The 13,194-nt window shown below is 41.5% G+C and overlaps 1 protein-coding gene across 1 annotated transcript in view; it reads right to left on the bottom strand.

The window, feature by feature from the left end:
• PLCZ1 (phospholipase C zeta 1) overlaps nucleotides 1-13,194 on the bottom strand; it is a 52,903-nt gene that overhangs the window by 34,728 nt on the left and 4,981 nt on the right. Inside the window, exons 3-5 of the mRNA XM_075206080.1 lie at nucleotides 11,995-12,164; nucleotides 11,396-11,548; nucleotides 3,188-3,397 (exon numbers count right to left, since the gene is read on the bottom strand). Of these exons, the coding sequence (XP_075062181.1) occupies nucleotides 3,188-3,397; nucleotides 11,396-11,548; nucleotides 11,995-12,164 (533 nt within the window). The remainder of the gene's footprint in view (nucleotides 1-3,187; nucleotides 3,398-11,395; nucleotides 11,549-11,994; nucleotides 12,165-13,194) is intronic.

The raw sequence follows: 13,194 nt of genomic DNA, 5'->3' as shown, positions 1-13,194 counted from the left end.
CTGAGAGTAAGTCATTTGTTACTTTAGTGAGAGCAGTTTCAGTTGAGTGAAGGGGACGGAAGTCAGACTGAAGAGGGTCAAGAAGAGAGTGGGAAGAGAGAAAGTGGACCAGACGATTGAAGACAAGTCGTTTGAGGATTTTAGAAGCAAAGGGAAGCAGAGATATGGGGTAGAGAAAGGATAGTTGGAGAGAAAGGATGGGTTAAGCGAAGGTTTCTTGAGAATAGAAGAGATGAGAGCATGCTTGAAGGCCGAGGGGAAGATACCAGTGGAGAGAGAGAGAGATTAAAGAGGTGAGCAAGGTGACAACAGGCATTGGAAGAGAGGGAGCTAAGGAACTTGGAGGGGACAGGATCGAGAGGACAATTTGTAGAAGAAGAAGAGAGAAGAGAGGATCACAGGCACAGTTACAAGAGGGTAGGTGCCAAGGGTGACAGAGTGAGTGATAGAGAGGACAGGTGGGGGAGGTGAGTCTGACGAGAACAGATATCATTGTGTATAGAGTCTATTTTGTCTTTGAAATAGGTGGCAAAGTAAAGAGCGGTGATGGACGATGGAGGAGGAGGTGGGGGAGGAAACAGTAGAGAATTAATGGTAGCAAAGAGGCGTCAGGGTTTATTGGACAGGGAGGTGATGAGGGATATGAAAAGGTTTGTTTGGCAAGAGAAAGGGCACCATAGTAGGAGAAAAGGATACATTTATAGTGGCTAAAGTAAGCAATGGAGCGCGATACCCTCCATTGGCGTTCAGAGAAGCGGGAGCACTTTGGAGGAGACGAGTAAGAGGCGAGTGCCAAGGTTTTGGTTTAGATTGGCAGGGATGAAGGGGGGAGGCATGGGCTGCAGCATCAAGGGCTACAGAGAGTGTGGTGTTGTAAAGAGAGACAGTAGAGTTGGGACATGATAGAGAAGTAATGGGAGCAAGTAAGATTTCGAGAGAGGAGGCAAAGATGATGGGGTCAATGCTGTTGATGGGACTCAGCGGGCGAGTGACTTTGCGTGGTAGAGGTGGGGCAAGGGATAAGGAGAGGGTAAAGGAAAGGAGATTGTGGTCAGAAAGGGGGAAGACAGAATTGGAGAAGTTGGAGATGTCACAGAGATAGGAGAACACTAAGTCCAGGGAGTGACCATCATGGTGGGTGGCTGAAGTTTTCCATTGGGAGAGGCCATTGGAGGAAGTGAGAGTGAGGAATTTAGAGGCAGCAGTAGTAATAGGAGAGTCAGTAGCGAAATCCCCAATGATAATAGTGGGAAGATTAGAAAAGAAGAAATGGGAAAGTCAGGCAGTAAAGTTATCAAGAAATTGAGAGGAAGAGCCACAGGGACTTTAGATGACCGAAGGTGGAGAGGGGAGAAGAGGCAGTTGGAGTGAACTTCAAAGGAGGAGAAGGAGAGGGAGGTTTCAGTGGAAATAACTCTGAAGGTACAGCCAGGAGACAGTAGGACACCTGCACCACCTCCTTGGTGGTCCCCAGGACGGGGAGTGTGGGAAAAGGAGAGCCCCACGTTTCTGTAAAGGCCAGGAGACCAAAGGAATGGGAAGAGGCCATGAATGAGAATTAGTTTGTTCCAGACAGATCTTGCATTCCAGAGGAAGGGAAGGTGATTAAGAGGAATGATGGCAATAAGGATGGCAGGTTTGGATGCTTGTGAGGGATACAGGGTGATATGTGGTGGGGGGGAGTGACAGGGGATAGATGGAATAGGCTTGGGTCTGTAGTATGGAGTAGTGATGTGGAGAGCCATGAGGGGGAATGGGTGGAAGTGCTGAATGGAGAATAATAAGGTACAGGAGATGTAGTAATTGAGACCTTGCAGTGTCATGAAATAGGAGAGAAAAAAATGTGGGCAAAAGACAAATGAGAGTCTGGCAGAAGGTAAGGACTGTAACAGGTTACAATTGAGGTGAGGAAAAGAGAACAGGACAGGTGAGTAAAGTGAGAGACTGTAGAAGTAGTAGGAGAGTGAAGAGTAAGAAAAGATGTAAAAGGATCAAGGGAATAGGAAGTAGTTAGGACAGTAGAGATAAGCGATGAGTGAGTAAGAAACAGTAAGACAGTGACATAGGGCAGGAGTGGAGAGAGATTATAAAACATTAGCCACAATGTAAGGTGCACTGAGGTAGCTGTGTATGAAGAGTGTGCAAGGGGGGAACACGGTCACCACTTAGAGAATGTGGGTAAGTGGAGCAACAAGTGTGTTTTAAAGGTGAGAATACAGCAACAGCATAACTGAAGTCAACAAGTCATAATCATACAGCAGATGCAAGAAATCAGTTTGAGAAACAGATCAGCAGGGTGTGTGCGGGCAGCGCAGAGTGCAGGTGGTGGAGGATATCACAGCTCACAGATGGTTGTTGAATGATGTCCTCATGTAGCAGTGTTTCCAGATAGAATATTCTCCTTTTGTTCTCCTCTTGTGTAACTCTTACTATGTTATCTACATTTTTATACACTTGTAAAAAATCCTCACTTTGAAGAATTCCTCACTGGCGAACACAGCAATGTGTGTCCAACGAGACAGATTAAATACACACATTAATAGACATTTGTAGGCAGTCTCCATTTGCAAAGCGCGAATCCCCACTGGAGTCGGCACACAGAGGGCCTGGTTCATTAGGTCACGTATCTGCTGATTTTGAGCGCATCAAACGCAAAATCTCTGCGCATACTCAGAACCGGAAGATACAGCCGGTAACGCAGCCCTTGTTACAGCCTACGAGAAAGGGGAGTGATCGGGGCGGGGAATTGGGGTTTTGCCGTAGGCAATACACACTAGGGGCGCGCGAAACTCGAGTGCACGCAGCCGCGGACAGTGAGTAAACTTCAATTCAGATAGTAAACATGATTTTAGGCTGTATCTCTTGCACCAGTTCTGGGGCTAGTGTAAGTCCAGCCGACGGGTTAGGTGGCATCACAGCCACCAGCTCTATACAGTTGTACAAAATAGATTTAAAAAAATAACTACGTAGGGTCCCTCCCTCCTAATGTTATTAACCCTAGTGCTGCCGCTGCTAGCCTTGTGCTGGTTTTCGCAAAAATGTGGAAATGATAGAGAACTGTTGGATAACCATGTCATGGGCCTTGAGGTCTATTGATGCTTCCTGTTATGGGAACGTCCTCATTTATTCTCCAGAAGGAGCTCACGGTGGCCCAATGTTAGTGGATAGAGGGACACTCCCACTTTACCTTCTGTTTAGGTTTCGGACGTTTCTCTTTCTTCAGGAGGTTCAGTTTCCAAGTAAACAATCTCTTGGTTGGACCCTCATCACCGGATTCATCGTCATCTGCCTCCTCTACGTATCCTTCCTCCTGGTCGTGTGTACAGGGCGTGTCTGTCAGAGGACCCTGGAGACCCCCAATCTTCTTGTACTTTACCAGGATTTTAAATTTAAGAGCCTGAGAATAAACAAAATATCAATGGCACCAATTTGTAAATCCACAGTATCTATCTATCTATCTATCTATCTATCTATCTCACATCTATCTATCTATCTCTATGATATCTATCTATCTATCTATCTACCTCGTATCTATCTATCTATCTATCTCATATCTATCTATATATCTATCTATCTTTATCTCACTCTATCTCATATCTATCTATCTATCTTCTGTCTCATCTATCTATCTATCTTTCTCTCTCTATGGTATCTATCTATCTATCTATCTACCTCGTATCTATCTATCTATGTATCTATCTATCTATAGCTCTCTCTACCTCATATCTATCTATCTATCTATCTATCTATCTATCTATCTATATCTCTCTCTACCTCATATCTATCTATCTATCTATGTATCTATCTATCTATCTATCTATCTATCTATCTCTCTCTCTACCTCATATCTATCTATCTATCTATCTCTATGATATCTATCTATCTATCTATCTACCTCGTATCTATCTATCTATCTACATCGTATCTATCTTCTATCTCATATCTATCTATCTATCTCTCTCTATGATATCTATCTATCTATCTACCTCATATCTATCTATCTATATCTCTCTCTACCTCATATCTATCTATCTATCTATCTATGTATCTATCTATCTATCTATCTATCTATCTATCTATATCTCTCTCTACCTCATATCTATCTATCTATCTATCTATCTATGATATCTATCTATCTACCTCGTATCTATCTATTAGTCTATCTATATCTCTCTCTACCTCATATCTATCTATCTATCTATCTATCTATGTATGTATGTATGTATCTATCTATAACTCTCTCTACCTCATATCTATCTATCTATCTATCTATCTATGTATGTATCTATCTATCTATATCTCTCTCTACCTCATATCTATCTATCTATGTATCTATCTATCTATCTATCTATCTATCTATCTATCTATCTATATCTCTCTCTACCTCATATCTATCTATCTATCTATCTATCTATTTCTCTATGATATCTATCTATCTATCTACCTATCTATCTATCTACCTTGTATCTATCTATCTATCAGTCTATCTATATCTCTCTCTACCTCATATCTATCTATCTATCTATCTACAGATTTAACAAGCATTATCATGACACCCAGTTACCCGAGTTACACACTTGCATTGCAATACTAACCCTTTTGCATGTAGTATCAGAATTGATGAGAATTGTAATTGATTCCCTTCTTACAATAACGTAACATTCCGTACACCCCCCCCCCCCCTCCAGTGAGGAAATGACACTAGTGTTTATAGCCTGGGCATGTTACTGCTAATGTAGGGAGACACCCTTATTATAATGTGCGGCAGACTTAGCCTGGTCAGCACAGGGGAGAATTCCCCAGAGGAACCGTGCATGGAGGGCCCCTGTACACCCCGAAAATCAGCCATGAGCTGAATAGTGCTGACTCTTCCTGACTCCTCGGGGTGATGGAGATTGGGATCATTTGTAACCAATAGTTAACCAATACTTAAGTGTGTGGAACTGCAAATCCCAGCAGGTCCTGCCCAACCATTTGTCATGCTGGCAAATTTGCACTATACGTGGTAGCATGTCTTGGCAGCCAGGCCCACTGGAACACGTCAAACATCAAACATACACTGACTTCACAGCAGTTTATTGCAGAACAAATACTCTGTCAAGCCGCCATAACACCAACATACAAATGGAATCTTCATCCACGATGTCATCCAAAGGGAATCTTCATCCAAGATATCATCCAGAGGGAATCTTCATCCACTATGTCATTCGAAGGGAATCTTCATCCACTATGTCATCCAAAGGGAACCTTCATCCACGATGTCGTTCAAAGGGAATCTTCATCCACGATGTCGTCCAAAGAGAATCTTCATCCAAGATGTCATTCAAAGGGAATCCTTATCTACAATGTCATCAAAAGAGAATCTTCATCCACGATGTCGTCCAAAGGGAATCTTCATCCATGATGTCATCGAAAGGTAATCTTCATCCACGATATCGTCCAAACATAATCTTCATCCACGATGTCCTCCAAAGGGAATCTTCATCCGTGATGTCATCCAAAGGTAATCTTCATCCACGATATCATCCAAACGTAATCTTCATCCACGATGTCGTCCAAAGGGAAACTTCATCCATTATGTCAATCAAAGGGAATCTTCATCCGTGATGTCATGCAAAGGGAATCTTCATGCGTGATGTTGTATAAAGGGAATCTTCATCCATGATGTCAATCAAAGAGAATCTTTATCCATGATGTCAATCAAAGGGAATCTTCATGCACAATGTCGTCCAAACGGAATCTTCATCTGTGATGTCGTCCAAAGGGAATCTTCATCCACAATGTCGTCTAAAGAGAATCTTCATCCAAGATGTCATCCAAAGGGAATCCTTATCCACAATGTCATCCAAAGGGAATCTTCATCCACTATGTCATCCAAAGAGAATATTCATCCACGATGTCGTCCAAAGAGAATCTTTATCCACAATGTAATAAAACGGTAATCTTCATTCACGATATCGCCCAAACGTAATCTTCATCCACAATGTCCTCCAAAGGGAATCTTTATCTGTGATGTCGTCCAAAGGTAATCTTCATGTTTGATGCCGTATAAAGGGAATCTTCATCCATGATGTCAATCAAAGGGGAATCTTCATCCACAATGTTCTCCAAAGGGAATCTTCATCCGTGATGTCATGCAAAGGGAATCTTCATGTGTGATGCCGTATAAAGGGAATCTTCTGCCATGATGTCACGCTAAGGGAATCTTCATCCACAATGTCGTCTAAAGGGAATCTTCATCTGTGATGTCGTTCAAAGGGAATCTTCATTCATGATGTCATCCTAAGGGAATCTTCATCCACAATGTCTTCCAAATGGGGTTAATACATGAACTAATATAAACTGTACAGCCCCAATCTCTGATCACATTGATGATCATTGACCACGTGTCACATAAACAGACTCCCTGAAACACAATCTGAGCGCAAATTGTGTTTAATAAAATAACACATGCAATTTGAACGCCACTCAGTAAAATCGGGGGAGGCCATGCTTTTTGTCCACCCAATTTTGCTAGTACCACCCTAGGCTGGCATTACTAGGGTTGGTAAAGAAGGGGGGGGGGTGCCTACTGCAAGTGGACCACCACTCCCACTCCCACCCATCTTATGCCCCACCTACTGCAAGTGGATTGCCATTCCCACCTTCCTCCTGCCCCACCTACTGCAAGTGGATTGCCACTCCCAGCCTCTGCTTGCCCCGCCTACTGCAAGGGACCCGCCACTCCCACCATCCTCCTGACCCGCCTACTACAAGTAGATGGCCTCTCCCACCCTCCTCCTATGATCCTGTCCTCCTGTGCTGCCGCCTGCACTGACAAATGCTCTGTGTAACATATACATGAACATTTTAATCCTGTCATTGTAATGAGCATTATAATGTAAATGATGATACACTTGTCTCTTGTTTATCTTTTCATTTTTATTATTTTTCTAGTATGAAAATATCTGAACTTTAGTAGACAAGTTAAAGAGATGTTAATAGAAGCACCTGGAGATCATCATCATCAACATTTATTTATATAGCGCCAGCAAATTCCGTAGCGCTTTGCAATTGGGAACAAACATTAATAATACAATACTGGGTAATACATACAGACAGAGAGGTAAGAGAACCCTGCTCGAAAGCTTACAATCTATAGGACAATGGGAGTTAGAAACACAAGGGCATGTGCTACATCATATTGCACAATGGACCAGCCAGACTGCAAAGGTAAAAGTGCTGAGTGGGCTGTGTGTGTTGCAATGTTGGTCAGAAGGTTGTTGTCTTGCGTTAGCAGTGTAGAGGGTGGTAATAGGGTAATCTATGGAAATTAAGATGATGGTTGAGGAATATCATAACTTGTCTGAAGAGGTGGGTTTTCAGTGAACGCTTGAAGGTTTGAAGACTAGAGGAAAATCTTACTGTGCGTGGGAGGGAATTCCACAAAGTAGGTGCAGCCCGGAAAAAATCCTGTAACCGAGAATGGGAGGATGTGAGGAGAGTGGAGGAGAGACGTAGATCTTGTGCAGAACGGAGGTGTCGAGTTGGGAGATATTTCGAGACAAGTGAGGAAATGTATGTCGGTGCAATTTTGTTGATGGCCTTGTATGTTAGTAGAAGAATTTTATATTGGATTCGTTGAAATACAGGCAGCCAATGTAGAGACTGACAGAGTGGCTCAGCAGAGGAATAACGGTTTGTAAGGAAAATCAGTCTAGCGGCTGCGTGCAAAATAGATTGTAGGGGTTCAAGTCTGACTTTGGGAAGACCAGTAAGGAGGGAAATGCAATAGTCGATGCGGGAGATGATGAGTGCATGAATTAATGTTTTTGCGGTGTCTTGTGTCAGATATGTGCGTATTCTGGAAATGTTCTTTAGGTGTATGTAACGTCTCACACATAACTGGAAACCCAGAGAAATAAATAAAATAAAAAATATTTACTACCTTTAATTTATTTACCAAAAAAGTTATATTTACAGAAATTCCCAAAAAAATGCTGCTGTGCCAGATTCAGTACAGTACATGGTTATTACAGGGAAATGTCACCAAAATAATTACACACTATACACTATACATATATTGTTGAAGTTGATGGGTTGGGGCGGTAGAATTGTGAGGTACAAAGCAAAGCTGATAAACAAGCAAAGAAAACAGGACTCTTGAAGCACCTACAAAGAAATACAAATCCAAACCTTTCATGTGCAAAGCTTGATAGGAGTGGGGGCCGTATAAAGGCCACATACAGGGGGGTCTCTGAGTGCTGCTTGTTCTGATCATTAGCTGTCTGCATTACTGGAGGTGATGGAGCGCTGCGTCCTGTTTCCATAGGTTGTATTGAGGAGAAAACTTACAGCTGAATCTCTCATTAATTTTAGAAACATTTATTTTAAAACCTTGTCTCCAAACTTAATGTAATTCATGATTGTTTTGTATATAGGACGTCTAGTAGTATCAGAAAGGTCGGGGATATATGCAGTGGGCCTGATTCATTAAGGCACATGGTGTGTTTTGCGCGTGTTCAGAAACAAAGTATACACCAGTGAACGCAGGTACATGTAATTCTTCTTCAAACACAAAGGACACTTTCAGGGCACTGGGCGTATGCACCTGATCAATGTACAGTAAGGACGAGTCACGCTGGAGCACACGCACATCTGCCCAAATCTGGGCATCTCTCAGGTACGTGATTTTTAGCCGTATCATTTGCACCAGCTACAGGTCAGTGTAAGCACTGATTGATTATAATGACGGTCGTGTACACAGCTAGAACAAGTATTTGCAATTAAGTAAACTGTAAAAATGCATTTTATGTACAGTAGCCATTAGCAACATCCAAGTATTTAATGTAAAAAACAACAACTTTTTTTCAATGTATTTTTATTAATGATTATTTTACTAACAGGTGTTAATGTATTTAATAATTAGACCCATATTAGACTAGAAACACTTCTTGAGATACTCTTGTTGACTACGGACGCACCTGCTTGTATTTTTCAGTCCAATTTAAACAACCGCAAGTTCCATGATGAATAGGCCCCAGTGTGTCTAGTGTAAAATATCTGCTCCTCCCTAATTATAGCGATCTATGGAGTCAGGCGGTAAAACGAAGTTCTAGTCACAGTAGTCTGATCTCTTTTTGGGATAACTGTGGCTGCAGGGAGCATTGAGGTGACATTCTGTAGTTATGAATTCATGTTCTATTTTCTCTATCACAGGTCAGTAAAGTCCAGTCTGTTCCTGGATATGACTCCAGACATCATATAGAATTATAGAAATTATATACTACAGTCAGAGGTGTAGGAACAAACATTTTCATAGGGGGGTGGGGGGGGGGGGGGGGGCAAAAGGCCAAGAAGTACTACAGGGTTTGGAGCCCATTTTCCTCGCATTTAGGATCTTGTTTTATGACAGTTGTAACAGTGACTGTAGAGATACAAAGTCTCCCAATTCTATATTATTTTTTTTCAGTGTTTCAGGGATTGTCCAAAGATGTATTTATACAATATTAAATAAATATAATTATTAATATTAACTACCAATTGGTACAATTGGTACAATATATGTAGAGGTAGATACATTCAATTGTTCATCTTAAAAATGTACATTTTTCATAGTCATTAACCTAGTTTTTATTCAGATTACATTGACAACCTAATCTCATTTAATTGGGGTATTTATAAATCTCTAGTCACCGCCTCACTGGTTATAGTATGTGCTATAAATTTAAATGGCTATATCTCAAGTTTGTTACTGGACGCACCACACAAAATTCAGGGTTAAACTAAAGTTAATATTTGTTCATCATCAATACCGGTTATTTATTATATGTTTATGAACAGAACACTTAAGAGTTTTTTAAATAAACAAATCAATCAATTTGTATAAATCTATACTGAGGAAATCTATATTAAAGAACATTTGGTAGTTATACTAAGACAATCTATCATTTAAAAAGTTTCACAAGTGTAGAACAGATACTATGGGCTAGATTTACTAAGCTGTGGGTTTGAAAAAGTAGAGATGTTGCCTATAGCAACCAATCAGATTCAAGCTGTCATTTTGTAGAAGATACTAAATAAATGAAAGCTAGAATCTGATTGGTTGCTATAGGCAACCTCTCCACTTTTTCAAACCCGCAGCTTAGTAAATCTGGCCCTATGACTTCAGAAAGCAGCATGAAGGCTTTTGTGTAGAATTTCATGGGGGGGGGGCAAAACAAAGTCTTTGCCCACCCAACAAAAATCATGGGGGGGCAACTGGCCCCCCCTGCCCCCTAGTTCCTACACCCCTGACTACAGTGCAGAACCGGGTTTATTGCTAGAGGTGGAGCCACCTAAGCTCCACCCTACATGCTAGCCACACCCCTTTACACAGAGCATTGCATAATTAATTAGATTTAGAGATGTGTATGAATCTTCTCGTGATACCCGGTTTGGATGGTCAGATCTCACCTCTCCCCCCACCGGCTGAGCTGCTTGTACCCCTGAAGACTGTGGACGTGGAACCTTCTGCTGAGGGTCTCCTCTGCGCTGTCCCTCGGTGCCCAGTAGAACAGCTTCTGGCTGGCTCATACATTATACAGAATACTCATGTAGGGGAATTATTACCTTACATTGCCCCCCCTGTGCGACCTCCTACTGCAGATATATTAGGCTTCATCTTCCCTCCCCTCTCGTTTTGTCCTCCTGCCCCCCCCCCCCACATACACGTTTACTCTTCTACCCAGTCAATCTGAGGGGGGAATTCAATTGTTCAATTGAATGAGTTATTCGCTAGAGTTACACGGCCCGCGGACTATAACCATCACTACGATAATTTGAACGCTGATTTTTGCCGCAACTCTGAGAGCCGCAAGCGGAAATCTGTATTAAAATTACCATACGGTAATAGTGCGCGATCCGCGCTACTCTCATGTCAATTCATCATCATCATTTATTTATATATTGAATTCCCCCCTAAGAGATTGATGACATAAGGTTAAGAGTGTTTTACACTTTTGATGCTTTAATAGCGACTGTATTTTTTGCCCTGAACTATTAGCACCTTATACTCATATTTGCTAATACTGTATGTTCTATTTTGCTGTGAAAACCAATAAAGTTTACACCAAGGAATAAATAAAGGGTTTAATGCTGTTTGTGTTCTACTTAGATAAACATAATGGACCCATTCACCTCGACTTTCCACAGCGGCTCTAAGACGTATTACAATGTTTTCCAAATTTAAATATATAAAGAAAATGTTCAGCTCTTTTATCTATATTTAACCCTAGTGCAGAAATCCCAGCAATGAGTTTTCATCTTTCCGTTTATCGGGTATAACTTCCAGGGGACACTTTCTGCAGTGATACAATGTATCCATTACAGACTCTCACACCTTCATCTCACTTATTTGTACAAGTCTGGTCATTACCTCAGGGGACGGCAGGACTGTAGAAAACGAATTAGCGACTGTCGCAGAGAGTAACTTGTCTCCGAGAATAGTTATTAAATGATTCGCCATCACGTCCTGCTGTCTGGGGGAGCAGTGGTTCTCCAGGGAGAGGGTGAGAGGAAAGGGCGACGCCTGGAAGGTTGTCAGAGAAAGAACAGTAACATGAAGATGATTAATTAACTGATAAAGGGGGGGGGGTATTCAATTAAGAGAACTCTATCCTGGGGTATTGCAGTGTAATACATCTGTTTACAGGTAACACATTATAATAGTACAGGTACTTTAATGCTGAACTGCAATAAGTAACTGTGAGCGTGTGAGCATTAAATACTTCTATCAGGGTACAATATCCTGTGATATAAATTATTATATCACAGGAGGAACAGAGTGTCTGGCTGTTGGATATATTAACGTTCTACAAAAGGACAACTATTTGCCCTGAATCAGGGAGCTTTCCATTGTATCTAATAGCATTTCTTGTGCACGTCACAGATGTTTGATTGTTTTAGGGGTGAGATGTGTGAATTAGCCACAAGGGAGGGAGATAGGGGCAATCTTACAGTGTAGCCACTACTTACCACAAACGCATACTTCTCTATGACGTAGATGACCGTCTTAAACAAAATTTTGCTGGTCAGGGTAAATCCATGATACACAACCGGCTCATCTTCTGCTCCATCCCAACAGTCAATTTCCACACAGCGGCAGCCTTTTATGAGCGCACTAATGGAGAAAGGAATAGGGGTTTATGGGCGGTTATTATAGTCTGTGATACCCCCAGACTTATATGGTTCCCATAGTGACTTACACTGTGGACACACAAGAAGAGTACAAAGACAAAACACACATTAACAATGTGGCTGCGGAGCACTCTCAGACTAGTCCCACAACACTATCCCTATTTTATGGATACTGTAAGACTGTCCTGTCCATCCTGGGAGGTGTTAGCTGGACCATTTGGCAGGGGGTTTATTAAGTGTTTGATACACATTAACGTGTTACTTGTATTATTAGATCTGTTAATAATGAGAATCTATCCTATAGTCAGGATAAATCTTGATTTTCAGATCCTTGAGATCCTAGATTCCGGCTATATCATTTAATGGTCATTTATGTCCTAAGTAATAAAACTAGGTCTTTGCTCCATAATTAGATGATACAATGACATCATTGGTCATACATTGAGGTCAATGATCTTGAATGAGATGGGCAGCACGGTGGCTCAGTGGTCAGGACTTCTACCTCACAGCACTGGGGTGGTGTGTTTGATTCCCGACCATGGCCGTATAGAGCTGCGGAATTGGTGGCGCTATGTAAATAAATGATGATGATAACACAAGGTGCTAGATCATAAATAATGTTAGAACTCATGAGCTTAGATCATATTGATAAAATAACTGCCTATACCCATCATCCGATCATGAAATAACTTTGAAAAAGTTTGGTGGAGCAAGGCGAAATGCGTCAGAGGTCCTCACAACCTTTCCAGGAGCGGATTACTTAATTTCCTACAAGCTGTGCCACACAGACTTTTTAAGTTTTGTAGATCATAAAATGAAATCATGAAGCACTAGGTCCTATATCCATTTTAGATAAAAACTTAATAGATTAGATGATAAGATGAAGTTCTAGATCTGGGATAAGATACTAACGTGAGGTCCTAGATCATAGTGAGTCTCTATATCAGTAACCAAATCAGAAAATGAGGTTCTCCTGGATTCAGCTCAGCAGCTCGTAGACAGCTCTGAATTCTACATGGAACCCGCATCAGTTTGGGA

This window comes from Mixophyes fleayi, chromosome 4 (assembly GCF_038048845.1).
Source record: "Mixophyes fleayi isolate aMixFle1 chromosome 4, aMixFle1.hap1, whole genome shotgun sequence".
NCBI classification, from domain to species: Eukaryota; Metazoa; Chordata; class Amphibia; order Anura; family Limnodynastidae; genus Mixophyes; species Mixophyes fleayi.
This window is presented reverse-complemented; position numbering and strand designations above follow the sequence as displayed.